General features: G+C 35.8%; 1 protein-coding gene across 3 annotated transcripts in view; it reads right to left on the bottom strand.

The window, feature by feature from the left end:
* The window catches only part of LOC149529190 (putative LRR receptor-like serine/threonine-protein kinase At1g56140), a 130,791-nt gene extending 111,641 nt beyond the window's left edge, over positions 1 to 19,150 (bottom strand). For all 3 annotated transcript variants that reach the window (XM_089811645.1, XM_089811646.1, XM_089811647.1), the window contains exons 1-2: positions 18,882 to 19,150; positions 18,633 to 18,801 (exon numbers count right to left, since the gene is read on the bottom strand). In XM_089811645.1, coding sequence (XP_089667771.1) covers positions 18,633 to 18,801; positions 18,882 to 19,062 — 350 coding nt within the window. In that variant the 5' untranslated portion in view covers positions 19,063 to 19,150. The remainder of the gene's footprint in view (positions 1 to 18,632; positions 18,802 to 18,881) is intronic.
* Between the last annotated feature and the right edge of the window lie 2,446 nt (positions 19,151 to 21,596).

The raw sequence follows: 21,596 nt of genomic DNA, 5'->3' as shown, positions 1-21,596 counted from the left end.
AGACTATTTAGACAAGTTTGTGTTAGTCTTCATCGATGATATCCTCGCCTACTACCAAAATGAAGAAGAGCATCAGAAGCACCTTGAAGTAGTATTGCAAACACTATGTGAACACAAGTTGTACAAAAAAAATCCAAGTGTTTCTTTTATCACAAAGAAATACAGTATCTAGGACACATTATATTAGCCAATAAGATAGCAGTATACCCTGCCAAGATCAAGGCAATCAAGGAATGGTCAGTGCCTAGGAATGTGTCAGAAGTTAGAAGCTTCTTGGGTTTGGCAGATTTTTACAGGAAATTTGTTAGGGATTTCTCTCGGATAGCACATCCCATCACCACCCTACAACAAAAGGGCAAGAAATTCATATGGTCTAAAAAGTGTCAAGCAGCCTTTGAATATTTAAAAGATAAGTTATCTCTGCACTGATACTTAGGGTACTAGATCCTGAGGGCCATTTTGTCGTTATAACAGACGAATCTAGGGAAGGACTGTAGGGTTTCCTAATGCAATAAGACCAAGTCATCACTTATGAATCTAGGAAACTAAATAACTATGAACAAAATTATGTACCACACAACCTAGAAATAGCAACTATTGTCCATATTTTGTAGATGTGGAGGCATTACCTAATTGGAAAACCATTTGAACTCAGGTGGGATCATCACGAATTAAAATATCTATTCACCCAACCCAACCTCAATGCTTGTCAGAGAAGATAGGTAGAATTCTTACCAATTTACAATTTTGAGATTAGTTATATCAAGGGTAAGGAAAATAAAGTCGTCGATGCCTTGAGTAGGTGAAGACATATTTCAGCCATGGTAGTAATAAACATGGGGCTCACGGAGCAGGTGTTGCAGTGTCTGCCTAGATAAGACTTTTACAATGAGGCTCGTCAAGCACCCATTAGGGATCCTCAAGATTCCCGATATGAAGGATACCAACTGGAAGGAGATGGACTCCTGAAATATAAGAATAGGATGTATATACCCAAGGACCCAAAGATTCGAAAGATGATTCTGAGAGAAGCATGTCACCCCTTTATATAGGACACTCGAGAGTAACCAAGATGTTGGCTAATATAAAGCCATTAGACTTTTGGAAAGGTATGAAGAAAGAAACAACAGAATTTATGGCAGGATGCCTCAAATGCCAAAGGGATAAGGCAAAGCACTGATACCCAACAGGATTATTGCAACCAAACGAAGTCCCTGAATGTAAATGGCAAATAATCACAATGGATTTCATCCAAGGGCTACCCATGACACGAAACATGCATAATACCATTCTTGTAGTGGTGGACCGGCTAACCAAGGTAGCACATTTCATCCCTAGAAATTTAACAGATAAAGCACCAAAAATAGCTCACAAGTTTGTGAGGGAAATATTTCGACTTCACGGAGTCCCGGAAAAGATCATATCTGACAGAGATGTGAGGATGACATCCAAATTCTGACAAACATTGTTTTTCACTTTGGGTAGAAAGCTAAACATTGGTTTAGCCTACTATCCAAAGACAAATGGTCATGCAAAAAGGGTAAACCAAGTTGTAGAGGACCTTTAGAGAGTATATTGTAGGATTAACAGTATGAGTGGGAGATGTACCTTCCCTTGGTCGAATTTTCTTACAACTCATACTATTTTACTATTAAGATGCCACCATTTGAGGCCCTATACGGGCGTAAATGTAGAACCCCTGTGAGTTGGAATAGAACTGAGGACTGGATCATCGTCGAGCCCAAGATGCTTCTAGAGATGAACGGGTAGTTCAAATTCATCGAAGACTGAAAGAGGCAAACGACCAAGGAAAAGCTATGCAAATGCGAAGAGGATACCTAGGGAGTTCTCAGTAGGAGAAAAGGTCCTCTTGAAAGTCAAACCCCAAAAAAGTACTATCAAATTTGGTAGGAATGCCAAATTAACCCCAAGATATGTGGAACCCTTTGAGGTGTTGGAAGTTGTAAACCCTATGGCTTACAGAATTGCTCTACCACCAACCCTTGCCAGAATGCATAATGTATTTCACATTTCATATCTTAAGAAATATGTAACTTGCAATGTACATTATTGACTAGAATCTTGCAGGTGCGAGAGCCAAGGGTGGTTGACATAGATCCACTCAGAATACTCAAAGTGTGTAAGCTTCACTTGTGAAATCAAGACATTACCTAATGCAAGGTCTAGTACAACCAATAAACCGAAGAAAATACCACTTGAGAAGGTTATGATGAAATCTTCCAAAAATTTCCACATTTAATTCCAAAAACTTGAATTATAAACAGATTTTCAAATTGATACAATGATTATTATGATGTAAATGGGGCATTTTTGTTTGTTCTCTTTGTGTAATTCATCGAGGACGATGAATCACAAGGTAAAGTGTATGTTATATCCTAATTTTTGCTTAATGTTTAAACAACTCATATAGTCATGCTTTTCATATGAAGTCAGTTGGCAATTAAAGTTGGTTATGATCATGTGAAATAGTAAGATGGTTAAGTTAGGATTTCATGTGAAGATGGCATGTTAGTTATCAGGTATGATGTTGTAAATTGCTATTTTGGAATATTGGGAAGTTTGGTTATTCTTTCATGAGAAATGAAATGGTAGTTAGTTGTTATGATTTATAATTAAAAGCTTTTTAAAATTATTTTGAATATTTTGAAGAATATGATATTATTGTGGAGGATTTTCTTCTTGCAAGAGCACAACGAAGGGGGGAAGCATTGCCAAGAAAGGAGCTAGGTGAGGGACACCACTTCCTCTAGAATTTGATAAGTATGAAACCTAACCACCAAGGCTAAGGGGTAAAACAGCTAGGCAAGCAAGAGTATGTTAAGGACTACCACGAGCTACCCGGTCAATAATTGTGCACTAATAAGAAAACACTACGCATTAATTAAAAAGTAATAACTTTTGATATGTGATGATTGTTAAGTACCAAAATTTGCACCCGATATTGAACTGAAGGAGTTCAGCAATTTTGGTATAACATGGGAATCACTTCGATGTGGGACATGCAATTGAAGTGAGACCTCTGATTTCTAGGCTAGTTCCTGTAAGATGTTTCACTTAAAACTTGAAAAACTTATGAGGGGAAGGGATAGAAAGATAACGGAGAACAAAACTAAACCTATGGTGAAGCACCTGAACTTTGAATCTGTGATATTCATATTCAGAGAACTTTTACACTTGAAAACCATAAAACAATTTTCAAAAAAACTCACACAACTTGTCTTTTTAATGTATGCACATAAATATTTCGCAGAAAGTTGAAATGGCTATTTGCTCATAAAAGGAAAAGAAACTTTTCACAATAGAGAACATATTACATCTGCAATACACAACCTGCAACCTGTGCCATACATTTATCATAGAATAGGTACAAAAGTGAGACAAAACTGAAAGCAAAATGAAGCTTTCACAAACAGTTCAATCAAATCATATTAACACAACTCTACAAATGACAAGAAGATGATAAAAATGTGCCAAAATAGTCTCCAAGGTAGCTTCCAAATATCACCGAGTTACAAAATCATACAGAAATTTTGCTCAAAGGACCAAGAAAATCACCAAGAGCCAAAAAATTGCATAAGAGAGAACTCCTATTCTCATATAATGGGTATTTCAGATGAAGTTTTCTATTAAGGGTTCATGCTTGTAGATCATCACAAAAATACAACCTCTCCTACATTGTTTATGGTTTATTTTGCTTTCACTCTGTTGAAACTGTACCATTATATTGACGCCATTTTGATGATATGGGCACCTGGTGATATTGAAGTTTCTGCTTTGTATGCTGTTATAATTTTCTGTATATGTCACTTTGTTTTTAGCATTGAATTATCACTTTGTTCATGAAGCTTATCATAAAATTGCTCTTACAGCTTACTGTCTTCCATTTTGTTGGTTATAGTGCAGCTACAGCAGCCCCCGTTACAAAATCTGCTCTTTCTTTGTCATTCATGAGGCTGTTATATAACTTGTCCTATAGTATTGAGATAAATTTTGAATTTTATGATGAGGATCTCTATGAAGCTTGATTGTTTGTTACTGCTTCAAATGCTTCACTTAATCACAGCTAGAAATGCTTTGATTTTATTGAAAAAAGACGTCTTGTTCTGTAACTTCCCCCGTAACACAGTGATTACTATGTTCTGTATTTCTCTTTCTGATTACTGCATGTGAGACTATTACTCTATTGCTGCTCTGACTTTACTTGCTTAATTGCTTGGAGTTTCTCTGTGCATTGCATTCCTTCTGTATTTTCCACTTGATACTTTATTATTGATACCTTTTCCAATTCTAAGCAAGTACAACATGAATGAAATGCTTTTGCATTTGAGGGGAGGTGAGCCGGCATTGCTTAGATCGAAATGATCTAACTCATATTTCTCTTTTCATCATAGGGTCCTAGATTTCGTAGAGCTAGAGCAACGACCAAACTGGAACCCAAGCATGCAACAACCAGTCGTAACCAAGCAATGATTGGCTCCTTATGATCCTTGTGCTCATTCATTTCATTTCTTTTTGTACTTTCACTAGAATACAATAGGATTATTCTTCGTAGTGAAAGGTAACCTCACCGCTTGTGTGGGAGGACATGTACATTCAGCTTATTTCCACTAGTTCACTAGTTAGGACTGAGTTTTTTGACATGAGTCAAAAATCAGTAACAATGATCTCAGAACTTCATGTGATGTTGCCATGCCTTAGTACATTAGTGTCATATCAATTACCTATGCTTGCATATACATACATGTATGTATGTATGTATATGCAAGTATAGGTAAATGGTACGCATGTATGTATGCGTGAATTAGATGTATGTATGTGTCCACATTATATATGACATATATGTTAAATGTGTTGCTAATATACAACGTATACATACATATGTGCGTATATACATACACAAGTATACATAGGTGGTGGATGACACTAGTGTACTAAGTGTTACAGATGAATTAATAACTCTTGGCAATAGTTTATTTTTCTCTTTGAGCACCCACATTTCTATATTGCTCTCATCGGCCTTTTTATTATTTATTTTTGGATGGCCATATTATCAATATTAATATTATTACATGAGCCAATGGCCAAAGAATCTTGTAACTCCTGCCACCCTTGTATCTTGCTTATAACTAAGCCAAGAAGGCTACATTTCACATGATGGCTCTTGATTGCATATATCTTTTCTTCTTTGCAATATCAAGACACTGTTATTACCTCGTTTCCGATCCCTACTCTACTTTCGATACTTTCACTGTAATTGATACACCCTTACAGGCGTCTACATTTAGGGTTTCTTACATCAATCCATAATCATCATTGCATTTTGAAGCCTCTTGGAGGAGGCATTTTGTGCATCAACCAGAGCTGCTCGTACTATGCAAATCCGACCATTAACCAGATCATGTTGTTACCTCTGCACATGAATCGATATATTTTGTGAATAGATCATAATGCCTGACTAAAGCATTTAAAGATTTTCCTATGTTGTTTTATTGATTGTAAATGAAACGATGATCTTCTTATGAATGGCATGACTATGCCAAACTGCAATATTTATAATTTCTTGAAAGTATTATTGAAATATAAACTAGTACAAGTGCAAATTTATACAGGGGCATTTTGCAATATGCTTCCTACGATGAGAATTTTGTACCTCGGAGATTTAAATTTGTCAAGGGCAAACTTCTGCACTAATGTGTATTAGCAAGCTAGAATGGTTGATTACTGAATTGATTAAAGGAAACTATCATTATGTTACCAACGCCAGAGTGACAGATATACTGGTTGTTATATGAATACTTAAACATTACCAAATTTTCTTTTTAAATGCCAACACCAGAATGGCAAAAGAGTTGACCATGCCTAGTAAGTTATGAATTCATATTTATCTTTAATTAGCCAAGGCTAGATAGGCAGACTATTGGCTGTGATTACCATTACTCATACATCCACCTAATGAATCACCCAAGAAGACCGATATGCTCGAGATGAAGGGTGTGAACAAAGGATACTCCTGCATGATAAAAGAAGGAAACATCAGTAAGTCAAACAAGAAAGTAAATTATTAAAAGAAACTGTGTCAGCTTATGATAGTCCTTAATGTAGTCTTGCTGTCAAGTCAAACAGTGGATGATTGGGTGCACAGTGCCCTCACAAATCTTTGGCCAAGGTAGATTAGCAACATGCTTGTTGCTATTGTCACTAGAGGTTAGAGTGCTAGTAGTTAAAAGATAGGTTAATGGAAGATGTCCACAGCTGACTAGCCTATACTCTAACTCCAGGATGCTCAGTGGTTGGACACTGATTCCCCCAGCCTAATTCCCAGGGTAGGGAGGGTCTTTCTCGGTAGAGATTGTGTGAGGATACTTAAAAAATTTGTGTTTGGCAGGTTAAGCCCAATGCAACTGCTTATCCTATCCTCGGATAGCCAAGGCTTGTACAACTCAAGGTCAATGGCTTTTGCAATCATCTATAAATGAGGTACTTTATTTCATTGTAATATCTTGCCAATTTCGAATAAGAATTATAGTTAGATGAAATGATTATTTCCATGTGCATAGACTAAAGCAGTTAGATTACTTAATCATTTACTTGTTATGTCGATAAAAGAAAAATAGATAAATGCATAAATAGTTATAGCTACCTTTCATGTTAAATTGAAATGTATGTTATTTTGAGATATTTTCAGTTGATTAGTTATTATGAAATTTTAGCTTGTCACAACAACGAGGGGATGAGAAAACTGAATCTCAATCCACAAATACTTGGCCACCTAGTCCACCATCTACTGATTGCCCCTCTACACTTTTGACAGAGCGGGTTAGGGGTAAATATGATTCAAAATCGCCTCGTAGAGAGTTCACAATCGGGATAAATGCTCTAATACAAGCAGGTGGTGGCACAAGGAAGTGGAAATGCAACATATGTGGTACAAAATGGTTTGGTAGCATCACTAGTGTAAATGCACACTTCCTCTTTTGGATAGGAAAAGGTGTGTGGCAGCCTGAGCTTCTAAGCCATAGAAAAAAAATTGCATTATACAATATGGGGCATTCATATGACTTGGGGATTCAGATGCCTACTACCTTACCTAGTAGGCAACAGATTTAATCTGTTCAGTAGTCATATGAGCAGCAATTATAAGGGCGGCCACGTGTTTTTTCTCCTGGATTGCAGCCAAGAGCATCATCATTTAATGAGATAGCCTTAGGACCTTCTTCCACTTTTAGTGTTATGGCTGAAGTGGGACCAAGCAATGGGAAACAAAAGGTGACAATTGAGAATAACCCCATAGAAGATTTATTTAATACATGCATGAAAGAGGAGATAAAAGAGGAGATAGAGGAATCCATTGGTAGATTCTTTTTTTTCCAATGGCATACCACTTCATATAGCTTGATCTCCTTATCATAAGGAGATGTTACAAAAGGTTGCAATGGGGGGAGGACCATCATTTGTGCCACCAAGTGAGCACAAATTGAGGACCACAATTTTAGATAATGAGTATGCCAAGATCGGTCAAATGATGGAGACCATGAGGGTATTTTGGGAGGACTCAATATGCAGCATTATCATGGATGGGTGGACAGGCATTAGGAACTGTCCACTATCAATATTATAGTTACATGCTCAAATGGCCCATTCTTTCTCAAGGCAGTTAATTGTACAAGGCATCGAAAGGATGTTGATTTTCAGTTCGACATCTTTCGGACAGCTAGAGAGGAGATTGGGTCGCAAAATGTGGTCCAAGTGGTGACTGATGTAGCACCTATGTGTAGAGCAGTGAGAAGGTTTGTTAAGGCAGCATATAGACATATTTGGTGAACTCCATGTTGTGTGCATGCCATGAACAATACAGTCAAGGACATGGGAAAGATTGGTTGAATTAAGAGAGTGGTCAAGAATGCTAGAGATGTGTAGATGTATATTTGCAACAACCACACTTCACATGCACTATTACATCCCCAATTTTTTGATCTTTTAAAATAATCTTACAATTGTTGTAATGGTTAGTTAAAAACTCTCAGATGTCATGATCTGGTGAAATGGAAGTTATGGTTAACCAAATTGATTCATGTGAAAATGACTTGTTAGTTGATTTCTGTTATTTCGATGAAAAAATGAATGCTTAAATGTTAGTGGTGGTTAGCCTTTATGACAGTTATCAGTTATTGTGTTTTCTTGACATTTTGATTTAAATGGAGGAACATATATTATTGTGGAATTATGCATTTTTGGTTGCAGGAGCAGGCGAAGGGGGGAAATCATTGCTAAACGAGATTTAAGGAATGGGGCACCAACTTAGTCCATTGTTAGACCACCAGGTATGGGTTATAACTACTTAAGTGAAGGATTTAATGGCTAGGCAACGGAATATATCTTGGATAGTCATGAGCTACTTGGTCAGTTTTTATAATAAGGGAAATATTAAACATTTAATATCTTGAAAAAATTATTACCTCTCTTTTACTTGTGAGACTGTGGAATGGTCAACAATTGTCACTTTTTTTATATATATGTATATATGTATATGTGTATCTATATATATATATATATATAATGACACCATGTTATTTCGCTAACATCGATAAGTTGCATATATGTGTATATGCGTGAGTGCACAGGCAATACAATGATTAAAAAAGTACATGTGCTCTCAAAATCATACACGCATGTGTGTGTATGTACAACTATAGGTAGAATTCAATAGCATGATGACATAATATTTATTTATTTATATAAAGCATAAGAAAGTATAATCTTTACGTTCTAATTATGGCTTCATGTCGATGAACATTTGCCACCTTCATAGCAGCATCAATCTTTTAAATTTTGAAAATTATGAAGTTCTTGTAACCAATGTTTGGCCTTGATTGAGCTTCTTTTCTTGTAATCAGAGAAGCCATGGGAGGCTTTATCTTTCTCTCCCTGCAGCTGAGGACAAAGGATGGTCATTCATTTTTTTTCTTGGCATGCAATTGCTCTGAGTCAAAGCTCTTCCCTCTCTATAATTTTGCCATCAATATTTTGGATCATATTACCATACTTGAATGACAGTGTTAGCCACGCTTGTGTTAGTGATATCGAGTGGAGTTGTGCCACAGGATCGCAACAACAAATTGAGTTGCACATCAAGTCATGAAACCTTTTTTTGCAAGTCTTTTCATATTTCCTATGCTATGCCTTTTACAATGCAAATCTTTCTTTTTGAATTCCACTGTAGAATGAAGAATTACTATGATAATGTGTGATCACAAGCTTGGTTATGTATCTGGGTCGTAACCAAGGCTCAAGATGTAATAAGAATTCTGGCAAGCATCAGCCCTGCTCATCTTTATACACAATTTGTTTTCTTATCTATGCATATCGAGTGCAGACCCGTAGAGTCTAATCCGATAAGATTCCAAGGCTGAATGCACAAATATTGTACGATTTGCATAAGGACAGTCCCATCATTTTGCACAAAGTATACATATCTGACTTGCACACTGGCATTTTCCATATACCAATTGAGATAAGAATCAAATTGGAATACACAGATTCTAATTGATAAGAATCACATAGTTACCAACAGTCTCCTAGGATGCACCCATGACCAGTAGAGTCAAGTATAGATGGGTGAAGAGGAGAGATATCCCTACAAAATAAATTGTAAATTAGTAACTAAAGTGCATGAACATTTAAAAGAACTGTTCAATCCAAGTCAGCTCATGATTGTCCAAAATATATCTAGTTGTCAAGTCGAGCAGTGGTGATCGGACTATCCATTTGCCCACCTAAATCCTTGGCCAAGCTAGATTAGAGGCATGCTTGCCACAATTGATCACTAGAGGGGTCAAAGTGCTAGCTGACAGAGGGGAGGTTGTTGGAAGAATTCCACAACCTTGTCTACTGCTTAGCCAACACTCTAACACCAGAATGCTCAAATAGCAGGACTATGGTGCCCCAAGCCTAAACCCGAGGTAAGGAGGGCCTTTCTCCTAAGAGATTGTGTGAGGATATGTTAAGGTCCGCGATTGGGAGATTAAGCCAACGTCAATGCTTCTCCTTTTCACCAAATGTTGAGGTTTGCACAACACATCGACAATTATTACATTACATGTACAAATTCTAAATCTTTTACTTGTACATTACTTTTTATGTTACTTGAAATATATAATTGAAAATATAGTTAAATTGTTAGTTTCTTTCAAAATGTAATTGTAGAAGCTTGTAATGGAAATAAAATTAGTTGTCTTTCATATGAAATAAATATGGTCATTGCTTAAATTCTGATTATATATCTTGTATAATGAATTCAGTTAATAGTTTCCTTTCTTTATGATGGAATGGATTATCAACTACTTTATGTCATTATGTTATGGTATTTGGTTATAATCTTAGAATATGTTCTCTACTTTCAGATTAGTAAAAATGGTATGTTACATGCACTCTTTAGGAGCTTCGCGAAGGAGCTCCTTAAACCAGTTGAGACTAGATATGCATTCTACTACATTCTTTTGGAGAGAATGCTTGAGTTGCAAGAGCCACTGCAACTCATGGTTACGACGAATGGGTGGAATAGGTGGGATGGATCCAAGACTGAATAGGGAAGGAGAGTGAAGGAGATAGTAAAGAGTGATGTATTTTGGAGTGATGCAAAATACACAGTCTCTATGATCACTCCAATTTTCTAGGACCTCAGATATGGGGATGGGGATGTGTGTAGCCTTGGAGAGGTGTATGAGTGACCGATTCTATGCTTGGCCAGATCAAGGCAACATTGCAAGAGAAGGATCCCAATTTAGCATTCTACCATGAGCACATTTGGCCTATCATTCAACATAAATGGGCCAGCCTAAACACTCCCCTACATATGGTCATCGATGCATTAAATCCCAAGTGATACATGCCTAGGACTGGTAGAGTCACACTATGATGATGAGGTGATTCATATCATGCTACTTATTTTAATCAACTTTATGTCTTATATTGTTATACATGTTGATACTTTAACCTTTCCATAACAAGCATCTTCTATTTGCCAATATTTTGGAATTTTAATTTTCTTGGTAAAGGAAGGGTTACTCAAGTACATTGATAGGATGTTTGACTCTGAGACTGTTGCAAAGTGTTAAAATCAGAGGATTGTTGCAAATGAAATAATACTACCTATGATTTTTGTCTGTTTCAAATGCATAAAATCTCTCTCACATTTATATTGGGAATAAGGTTATGAGGAGACATGTCCCTTCAAGGACATGTCTATTCATTAATTACATACTTCATATAATAACATACACACACACACACACATAATAACCTTATATATAATGAACAAATTATATCTCATATATAATTATTCACAGGTTTATCCGACTAAAGCTTAAAACATTAATACTCCCTCTTAGCTAGGGTGGATAAACACAGGATAAACAGAACACCATTGGTAATATTTAGAAATAATACAACAAAGGAAATCTTTGATCAGAAGACTTCCAATATATAAAATCATACAAGTATTGGCCTATCAGAATATCAACATAGGATATTCACCAAGTACTAATTTGATATCATATCAAGTAGCATGAGCATTGGCCTATCAGAACATCAATTAATGACATCCACCAATGACTCTGAGTAATGGCCTATCAGAATATCAAATTAATGATATCCACCAAGTACTCAATACAGTAATGGCCTGTTAGAAAATCAAGGTAATGTATTCACCAAATACCTACCATATATCTATACAAACAACTTATAGACCATCAATTTGATAACATCTAACACTTAGTTGCTGATTTAGAAGATAAAGTCTTTCATGATTTATTTCAACATACATAAAATGTATATCATGATTTAAGTTATTGTAAGATCGTCACCTTTAAATAACTTTTGCAAGTACAAGTGATAATCATTACGAAGTCATCACTTCCTCATGATATACATAGGAGGCAGGCCCATACACACATGAAGTCATCATTGATACTATCATATGGTGTTGTCATGACATCCACCATGGATCGTATTAGAGAATAAGGTTTTCACCTCAAACTTATCTCTCATAGAGAAGAATGAATTACAAGGGATTTCACTTGGAACTTCTTCTTCATGAAGAAATGCTAACCTTTTGACCTCCTTGTCAAGGTTATTTCCAATAAGGTGTCAAGACTCACTCTGAATCTGAAACATGTCCTCTTATTTGCTCCCTCTCTTTGTCCAAAATTGCCTCTAATAAACTGTCATGCTCCCTGGCTCAATAAGTATACATCTATCTAGGAATGTTATAGTCTAGACATCCTTGGTTCACATGGAACTTCATCCCATGAATAATAGTCCCTTTAACTGCTATAATTTTCTGATTAGTAGAAAAACTATCTCAGCATAGTCTACTCCTAAACCAATATGACAGATTCTTGGAAGCAAACTAAGACATATCATCTATTAACTCCCTCTTTGATAAATATGCCAAACTCCCTCTTGTTATAGAAGGGTACACATATTAGGTAGCATGCCTAATATACCGCTCTTTTTCCTACAAAAAAATCCTTAGAAACAAGGGAAAAAGGCAAGGCAATTAACTCTTATAGTACATATGGAAATACAATAAAGAGAGAGAATATAGAGATTAGTAATACTCAAAGCTAATGAATACTTATCTGCAGATCTTTGATACAAGTTACTCCAATGAAGGCCCATATGCATCAAATCAAAGGATTATTAAAAGTTGAAACTCTAATAATGTCCCTTCACTGACATCTCTCCTCTTAAAGATGGTTTAAGTGAAAATGGAACATTGGTTATGTTATCCCCCCACAATGTAAAGTTTCCCGCTCATTCCATTTTATGGAGTTAGAACATATCTTCCAATTTTCTTTAGGAGTGAGCCAATAATCCGTACGTAATCTCAGTGTTTCTTGATCATTGTTATGTTATGCTCCAAATATTGTGATGCTCTGTTCACGAAACTCTTATCATCTTAAATAGAACAACCATTGTGGAAAATAGGTACTTGATGCTGCAAAAGTTCTTTGTTTAGTAGTCTTGTCCCTATTACTTGTCTGTGATTCAATATCTCGTCACAGCTAAGGTTACACTGTAAGAGGCAAGTCGATTCAACTCAGTCTTAGAGCACACAAGATATACAGATGAAAATTACGAGTTGTTTCCAATTTCCAATGTTTTTGGTTTTCTCAAAACCCTCAACCCTTGATATCAGGTGTAAAGAATAAAGTTTATTGCCTCTACTCCACCATAGTCGTTCCATGCAAAATATGGCTCTTTTTCATAACCACAACAGCGAAGATAGTCGTCCCTCTTCTCTATTCAAGAGACAAGCACAATAATCTTCTCCATGTAAGAATTTTAGATGCATATCTTATCTTTGTAGAGGGGGTGGCAGCAATCCTTCTTCGTATAGTACAAATGTAATCACCCTAGTGAACACACTTATTCATTCAAATGAAAGAGAGTATATTGAATGCCTTGTAAATTGGAAAGTGGGTTGTAACTGAAAAATTTAGTAATTTAAACAACCAACCAACCACCTGTCAAAATGGATTATCATTACTTCATTAATTTTTATTTGGTCATTTAGAATGTGATTGATGGAGTCTATTGTCACCATTTCTCATACGGATCTCATCAACAATGTTCATCAAGCCAATCTTCAAACTCACAGGAGTTCCAATGCGTCTAAACCTCAGGAAAATTATTGAACCTCGCAGAAGATGCTTGCAACATTAAAGGTGACTAAGTTTTGTTCCATTGGATATTTCTACCATCAAGGTTGCATATATATGTATTTAGAGGATCCTGTACAAATTACAATCACTATAATAATATATTAATATCAAGCGTTTGCAGCTTGAGGACTTATCAAATTAATTGCATGAAGGTGGCTTCAAACTCTCATAGTGCTCGGGCACGCAGGCAGTCACATTTTGCTTCACCTATGTGTAGACCTTCAGCCACATTCTAGAGAGAAGAATTTGAAACTTATAAGACTCATCATGTTTCATTCATATTGCATGCGATATTTAAAGAGCATGGCGCTGCATTAGAGAGTTTTATACACATGACTTCCTTCCATAGAATAGCATATAAAAAACCTTTCATCTTTTCAAGACTCTTGGAAATCATGACACTGCACAAATCAGAGACCTTTTCTTTCGTGGTACACCCATGCCAGATTACACGATGTACCCATTTTAGTTAAGCAAGTTAGTAGACACCAATTTCAGACCCAAATTATTGAATATGAAAGATCTCTCGGCAGATACATCATACTGAGATTGAGGCATTGCAAACATCAACATTAGCAAAGTGATAGAAATTTCCAATCTCTATATTCACAATACAATTTGTTCTGAACCGAGTGACAATTTTCTTGGTTTGACAACATTAATATCACCATTGCAGATGTTGAAGATATCATTCTGATCCAGAGCCCATTGGCTGTACATCATCTAATTTCAATATTTCTTTCTTGATCACTGCAACTGAAATAGTTTCCATTTTGATTCAGATTCTTTAGTTTGGCAATCATATTTCATTGATCCTTATTCCTATGCCTTCATCCGACAAACCATTGAACAACAACTTCTCATACCACAGCAATCATAACCTCTACAACTTCCTTCTAATGATCGCATTATATCCTCAGTTGCATATGATACACAGACACAGACATTCTGAGTTCAAAATCAGAAGATTGTCATTTGGTGGACAGGAAAGAATCAAACCAATAAAGATGACTGAATTACTATTTGATTTCCCACTAGGAATACCAATACTTCTCATGGCAGATATGAAATAAAACAAAAAATAATCAAATCAGTCTTTGTCACAAGAGTTTACAATTTCATCACTAATGTTCCAGCCAACTATAGGGAAATCAAAGATATATATCAATATTATATTTGACCCCAACTCAGATCGTCTGAAGAATCATCCACGTAGTCACAAATTTAAACTAATCACATTAGCAAAAAAGAGTTTAGGAAAATAAAGTTCTTTATTAATAGGAGATGATATATGAGAGGATGTGGATAAAGAATGAGTTTCAACACTTTGTTGCATGCATCCTAAATTATGATCAATAATGGTACTAAAAGAGTGCCTATGCCCCCCATTGCCTAGGGGCATGTGATTTTTATCAATAGATTTAATAGGGTCATTGTGAGTGTAAGTAGAAACAAAGTTGGTGAAAAGAGAAGTTGCACAATTTCTCATGAATGACAAGTCCTTAACTCTACAGTCTCCAATAAAGGTTTGTGTGAAATCTAAGGATCCACAATCATCACCTAGGAAACATGGTATTGATTTCAAATTTGTCTTCACAGACTTCACAATATTTTCCTTCTGGATTTCACAGCCAAGGAGTAGAACCTAGCTCTGATACCATGTTAAAATCAGAGGATTGCTGCAAATGAAATAATACTACCATAATTTCTATTTGTTTCAAATGCAGCAATCTCTCTCGCATTTATATTGGAAATAAGGTTGTGAGGAGACATGAAGGGACATGTCTATTCATTAATTACATAATTTATATAATAACATACACACACACACACACATACATATAATAACTTTATATATAATTAACAAATTATATCTCATATATAATTATTCATAGGTTTATCCAACTAAAGCTTAAAACATTAATACAAAGGTTCACCTTGAGTGGATCAAATTCGCTACTCTTAGGGGTTATTGGGTTGTAGCAAAGGAAGACCTATAAATTATGGCACAGGAGGATCCCATTTTGTGCTGGACTTGTTATGGACCGAAATCAACAACTACCACACTAGATATTCATTTCTTGTCTCAAGTATCTAGTTCCTCAAATTCAAAACCAATTTAATAATTATTTGTATTCAAAAAATGTTTAAGTCTTTATTTTTTAACTTTAAGGGAACTTAAGAGTTTTACTTTTCAACTTTTCTCATAGTAGTCATTTAATTGTTATGTCAAGTATTTGGTTCTTTAGCTTCTAAGAGGAACTAGTCTACATGTAGCTTTATCCACTCTATTAAGAGGAACAGGCTTCCCTCTTTGAGAGCAGAGAAGCTAGTGGTTGTACATGGTATCTTGTGTTATTGCTTATGAATGATCGCAAGACACGTGTGTACAAGGAGAGCCCCACAACACGATAGGATGTAGCAAGACTGGTTGGCGTTCCTTTCGCGGCTCTTAACCTTGGAGAGTCTGATAGTTCCGATGATGACGAACTTGCTGCCCTCTCAAGGGATGATTAGAGGCCTCATTCACTACATTTTAGGCCTTGGCCCTTGGCATTTTGATTTTGATATATGAACATTGAACATTGAATATCATATTGAGTTGACATTATGTTGCACTTTCTCAATGTAATCACCTTGATGATGATTGATGAGATACTCATAATTTTGGAAATTTGATATCTATGACTATTATTATTTGGCTTTGCTGATTCAAGTATTTAAAATTCTAATATTTATAGTTCAATGTTCAAGTATTTAAATTTTATAAAATTAGAATTTTTTATTTTACATCTTTATGTATCATATTGTCTATGTTATACATCTTTTCATAGCTAGCACATAGTGTATAGTATATAGTATACACCCTCCCCTCCCATCCCATCCCCTGATGTCATCCTGCCATCCCCAAATTGAGGCTCCTTTGTCCCCCCTGCTCGGAAACTTGTTCCCCCATTCCAACATCTCTTCATCCCCCAGGGCAGTGTAACTATGGTTTGTACCCACTTGGCTGATCACTTTTGTTTGTCTTCTGCAATGTGTCCAACTCCAGAAGAAGAAGAAGAAATGGATGATATTCCATACTCATCCATTGTTGGCAGTCTCATGGATGCCATGGTTAGTACTCGTCCGGATATTGCTCATGCAGTGGGAGATGTGAGAAGATATATGAGTAATCCAGGAAAATCACATTGGCAAGCAGTTCAATGGCTTATCCTATACCTAAAAAGTACTTCTCATATGTCTTACGTTTTGCTTGTAAGGACACTCAATGTGTGGTTATGCAGAGTCTAATAAAGCAGAGATTATGATGAGCTGTGGTCTACCACTGGTTATGTGTTTACTTTTGCCGGGGCAGCAATTAGCTGGGTTTCCCACTTGCAACAGGTGGTTGCTCAATCTTCTATTAAAGCTGAATATGTTTTTATCACTGAGGCAACCAAGGAAATCATATGGTTGCAGTGTGTGCTAGGCAAATTATGGTGCAAGCAATCTGATTTTACTCTGTATTGTGATAGTGCTAGTGCCATTCATTTGGCTAAAAATCCAGCTTTCCATAGTCGTCATCAAGCTGTTGGTACTTGCTAGAGACAGGTTTCAGCTGGTCAAAATTCATTACTGATATGAACCCAGCAGATGCTCTGATCAAATTGCTCAAGAGAGAAGTTTGAACTCTGTAGAGTTTCTCCCGGTCTTTTACAGAAGTGATTTCAAATCTGGAGCTTGGGAGAAATGGATGTTTCTTCTCTGATGGTGATTCGTTTTGAGTGGGAGATTGTTGCGCAGGTAAAGCCCACTCATTTTGTAACTGCCCGCGCTGACTGAAACACCCATGTCAGAGCTGTTTGTAACTGTCCTTGGTTGGTGTGAACTGGTACCAATATGCTGTTTGCAACAGCTTCGTGGTGGTAAAAACCATCGTCTTTTCTCCTATTTTCTAGATTGTTATTGGGTGACTGCTCTTCTATAAAGTTATCGCCATTTAAATGGCTGACCTGATGTAATCACAAAAAACCAGAGATAACAAAATCAGAGAATCCCTGTGGATAGGGGACGTAGCATTTTAAGGTGAACCACAGCAAAATTCGGTGTTCTGAGTTCTGTTAGTGTTTCTGTTTTAGTTTCATCTGTGTTAGTATTTTCAGTTCGAATTCGACATCCAATCCCAAACTAAGAAACTTATTCAGCCAACGTTCCAAAAAAAGGAACTTCCCATTATGTTTTCCTTCGATCTTTTCTAAAATTACTGGAATACCACATTAAGATGGAACAAATGTGGAAAAACGTATTTGGGTTTTCCATTCAAATCTACTCCGAATGATGTAGGTGGATTGCTAAGTTGTCAAAGTTTTGTTGGATGAACTGTTTAGAAACTATTAAGCTAGTAAGCACGGGTTTACAACTAGGTGAGCATAAAATTTGAAAAATATTTTCTTTATCATTAGTTTTTAATTATTTCGACAATGGATTGATCTGAAATTTTGATACAATAATTCCAACCCAATTTAATTAGGAAATAACAACAAACAACATTATGAATTTTAGAGATTTTTTTTATCATTAAGCAGTTTTTTAAAATCCTTGAAAGGAAGTCTCAGACACCAACTCACATGTAAGAAACGACTTTCTCTTTTAAGTTTCCCAACCTCACCAAAGATTTCTCAAATAAAATATTCGTTACATATGATCTATGTTGCTTGAAGAGTTGGGAAAACACTTCTCTGTTGGAAGAACAACCCAAATTCGGTACTGCAAAGGGACCAATAGCTGGGGAGCTTGGTTTACTAATATGAGGTCCTAGGTCAGTTTTATTTGTTTCATAGAAATTAATAAATCGTATGATGAATAATACAATTCATTGAGCAACTCAGTTATTGTAGACATTACATTTGTGTAATGTGGCAGAGGGTTCCGTTAGTGTCTGGGCAGTCACACTTGATGCCAGGATTTCCAATATTTGCAGTAGAAATGGTTAGGCCAGAGCAAGGATCTGTGAGGTTCCATGTTGGGGATGAATCAATACTCCACTTACGAGAAAGCGATCTCACTGCAGCAACTGTTAAATTCAAAAATGGCATAAAGTCAATAAACAGCATGCTACTCTACAAAACAAAATGTTGCATAAATTGAACTTGCCTTCAGTGGGATCTGTCAATGCTATGACTTGAGCTGCCTGTAACAAACATCCAATGATATAAACAATACGGAGTAACCAAACGGATGAAGCCGAGACTTCAACATTTGATAGGATGGGTACCAAATTAATTTTGGGTCCAAGTGTTTTCCAAGATAATGGAGCTTGAGCGGACTCACCCATAATCTCATGAATTGGGGTGAGTTGATGAAGGGAAATGTAATGCGGTATGAATTCTGATATAAAAGCATGGCTGATCACACAGTTTAATATTACAATTCCATCTCTTTAGAATAAATAATGTTAAAAAGGAAAGAATACAAACCCATCACTATCATATCATTAAAATCTATCATATCATATCATATCATATCTTAACGAAGAAATTTTTTAATATAGTTGTTGTGATGTATACTGTTTAACTAAGAATATTCCAAATTTGGTAGGTTGAGACCGCGGATTGTTTCCGGGTCGCCGCATGTTCACAAGGCGAGAGGAATTGGTCGCGCAAGGCGGGAGGAATTGGTCGGGCTGCATTTCAGTGACCGATAAGAGTTAATAATTGTCGCGATTGGTCAGATGTATAATTATTTGTTAGATTAAACATTGTGTATAGAATTTAACAATATTAAATCAAAGAATTTAATTTAAAAATAGAATTATATCGCAAATACAAACAAATATAGGAATAATGCCATGTGAAAATAAAAATCTAAATATGGTGCCCTAGATATTAAATGGTTTGATTAAGATGATTTAACTAATTAATGCAATAAAAGTAATCAATTGATTCATAATTAAATATATATTAATGTGTAATAATTAAATAATATGTTTATTATGTTTTATTTTAACTAAATAAATGATATTATTAAATGTATAAAAAAGTTTCGAAGGAATGGCATTGTAATTATGGATGATTGTGATTGATCTTAGCATTTCACAAACATTGTACTTTCAGCTGGGGCATCTCTTTGTTGTCATGGCGAAAATGGTCTACAAGGTAAAATGTCGTATTGCCAACGTGATGTGGGAAGTGCCCATCATAAAAATAAAAAAAATAAAAAACTATGGCATCCATGTAGAGTTTGGTGGTAGTGGCAAGGGTCCTTGCCCAAGGTTTGATTAGGAGAAAAGATGCTCTTAAGCACTTCCTTTTGGCATGGGTTGTTCAACTAGATGGAGAATGAATGTCTCGATCGTAAAGATAGTAAACCTTTAAGGGTTCTATAACATTTAGTCAATCCCTCATATTTTTAGAAGAGGAAGAAGTGGGTGATGACATTAAGAAGTTGTCAAGTAGATCCATAACATTAGATTTGGCATATGAGATTTTGAAGGAAGTGATCTACAATGTTAGAGTATTCTCACAACTTGGAGTGATCAAGAGACTGGATGACTTTCGTCAAGTCTAAATGATCTTCACAAGTGAATTGCTGATGCTTGGGAACCTTTAAACCATAATTCCCTCCCATAAGGGATCTCAATAAGAGCAGTTAGATTTTTACAATTTATAAGATCAATTGTAAGTTGATCCTAGATTTGAGTGTGGGTATTATTATATCAATGTTTTAGATTTCTCTTTGTGATCCATCATCAAGATGATATTAACAGTAACAGATTTCCACAATCCATTTGTAAAGTACTAAGTTTTCTGGATTTGATTGTGTTTTTTTATTTCATCAACGTTTCGGATCACACTACATGATCCATCATCAGGATAAGAAAGTGCAGGGTAGTAAGATGATGGATCATGTAGTGTGATCCGAAACGTTGATGAAATAAAAAAACACAATCAAATCCAGAAAACTTAGTACTTTACAAGATGATATTGTTAGAGAGTGTAAGGAGAAAAATATTTACACAATTGAATCCAAAAGAAGCTTGCAACTAGGAGCCTATCTTGGACATGCATTTACATTTACCCATTAGCTAGAGGGTTCTTTTTTGTTATTTTTGGCAATGTAAAAGATGTGAATATGATTCTCTATGACCATTTGAAGAACTAGGAGGACAAATATGCTCAGATGTTGAGACCTTGGCACTCAACTTTCAATGAAACATTTAATAAGGTTGCTCCTTGGTTGAGACTTTCTAATATTCCTCATTATTTTTGGTTTCATTCCTATTGAGGTTGTTGGGAATTATTTTGGTAGTTTTCTAGTGGTGGATGAGGGCTCTTTAAAATTTCCACACATGTAGCCTTTTCCCATGTCTTGGTGGAAATGGATGTTTCTAAAAGCCTCCTAAAAGAAATTTGATAAAAATATCAAAAGACTGTTGGGTGTAATCATTAGATTATGAAGGGGTTCCCTTCAAATGTAGAAGATGTTTTCAAATAGGGCAGAAAGTTGTTTAATGTATCAAATAAAGAATGATTAAAATGATCTCGTAGTGGATAGAAGTATCTCCTCTTCACTATGCAATGGGGAAAAACAAAGAGAGACATAAGAGTTATTCTCAATCTTTGAATAGAGATAAGTTGTAATGGTCTCGTGGAATTTTGACCAAATTGTCCAACCTAAATTGAGTAGTGTTGCTACTATTAATACTTGCAACAATGTGAAGGAGAAGCAAGAAATGGTGTTGCAACACAAGAGTGCAAGGAGGAAAAAGGTCTTGAGGATCTTGTAACATTAGAGAGGAGACCCTTCTTGCCCAAAGTCTTTCTCACCAAGGTGTTGACAACTTGGAAAGAGGGGCAATGACTACACAAG

Source organism: Cupressus sempervirens, chromosome 11 (genome assembly GCF_028749045.1).
Source record: "Cupressus sempervirens isolate cs-2001-9-10 chromosome 11, ASM2874904v1, whole genome shotgun sequence".
NCBI classification, from domain to species: domain Eukaryota; kingdom Viridiplantae; phylum Streptophyta; class Pinopsida; order Cupressales; family Cupressaceae; genus Cupressus; species Cupressus sempervirens.
The sequence above is the reverse complement of the archived record's forward strand: the minus strand, read 5'-3'. Positions and strand labels throughout refer to the sequence as shown.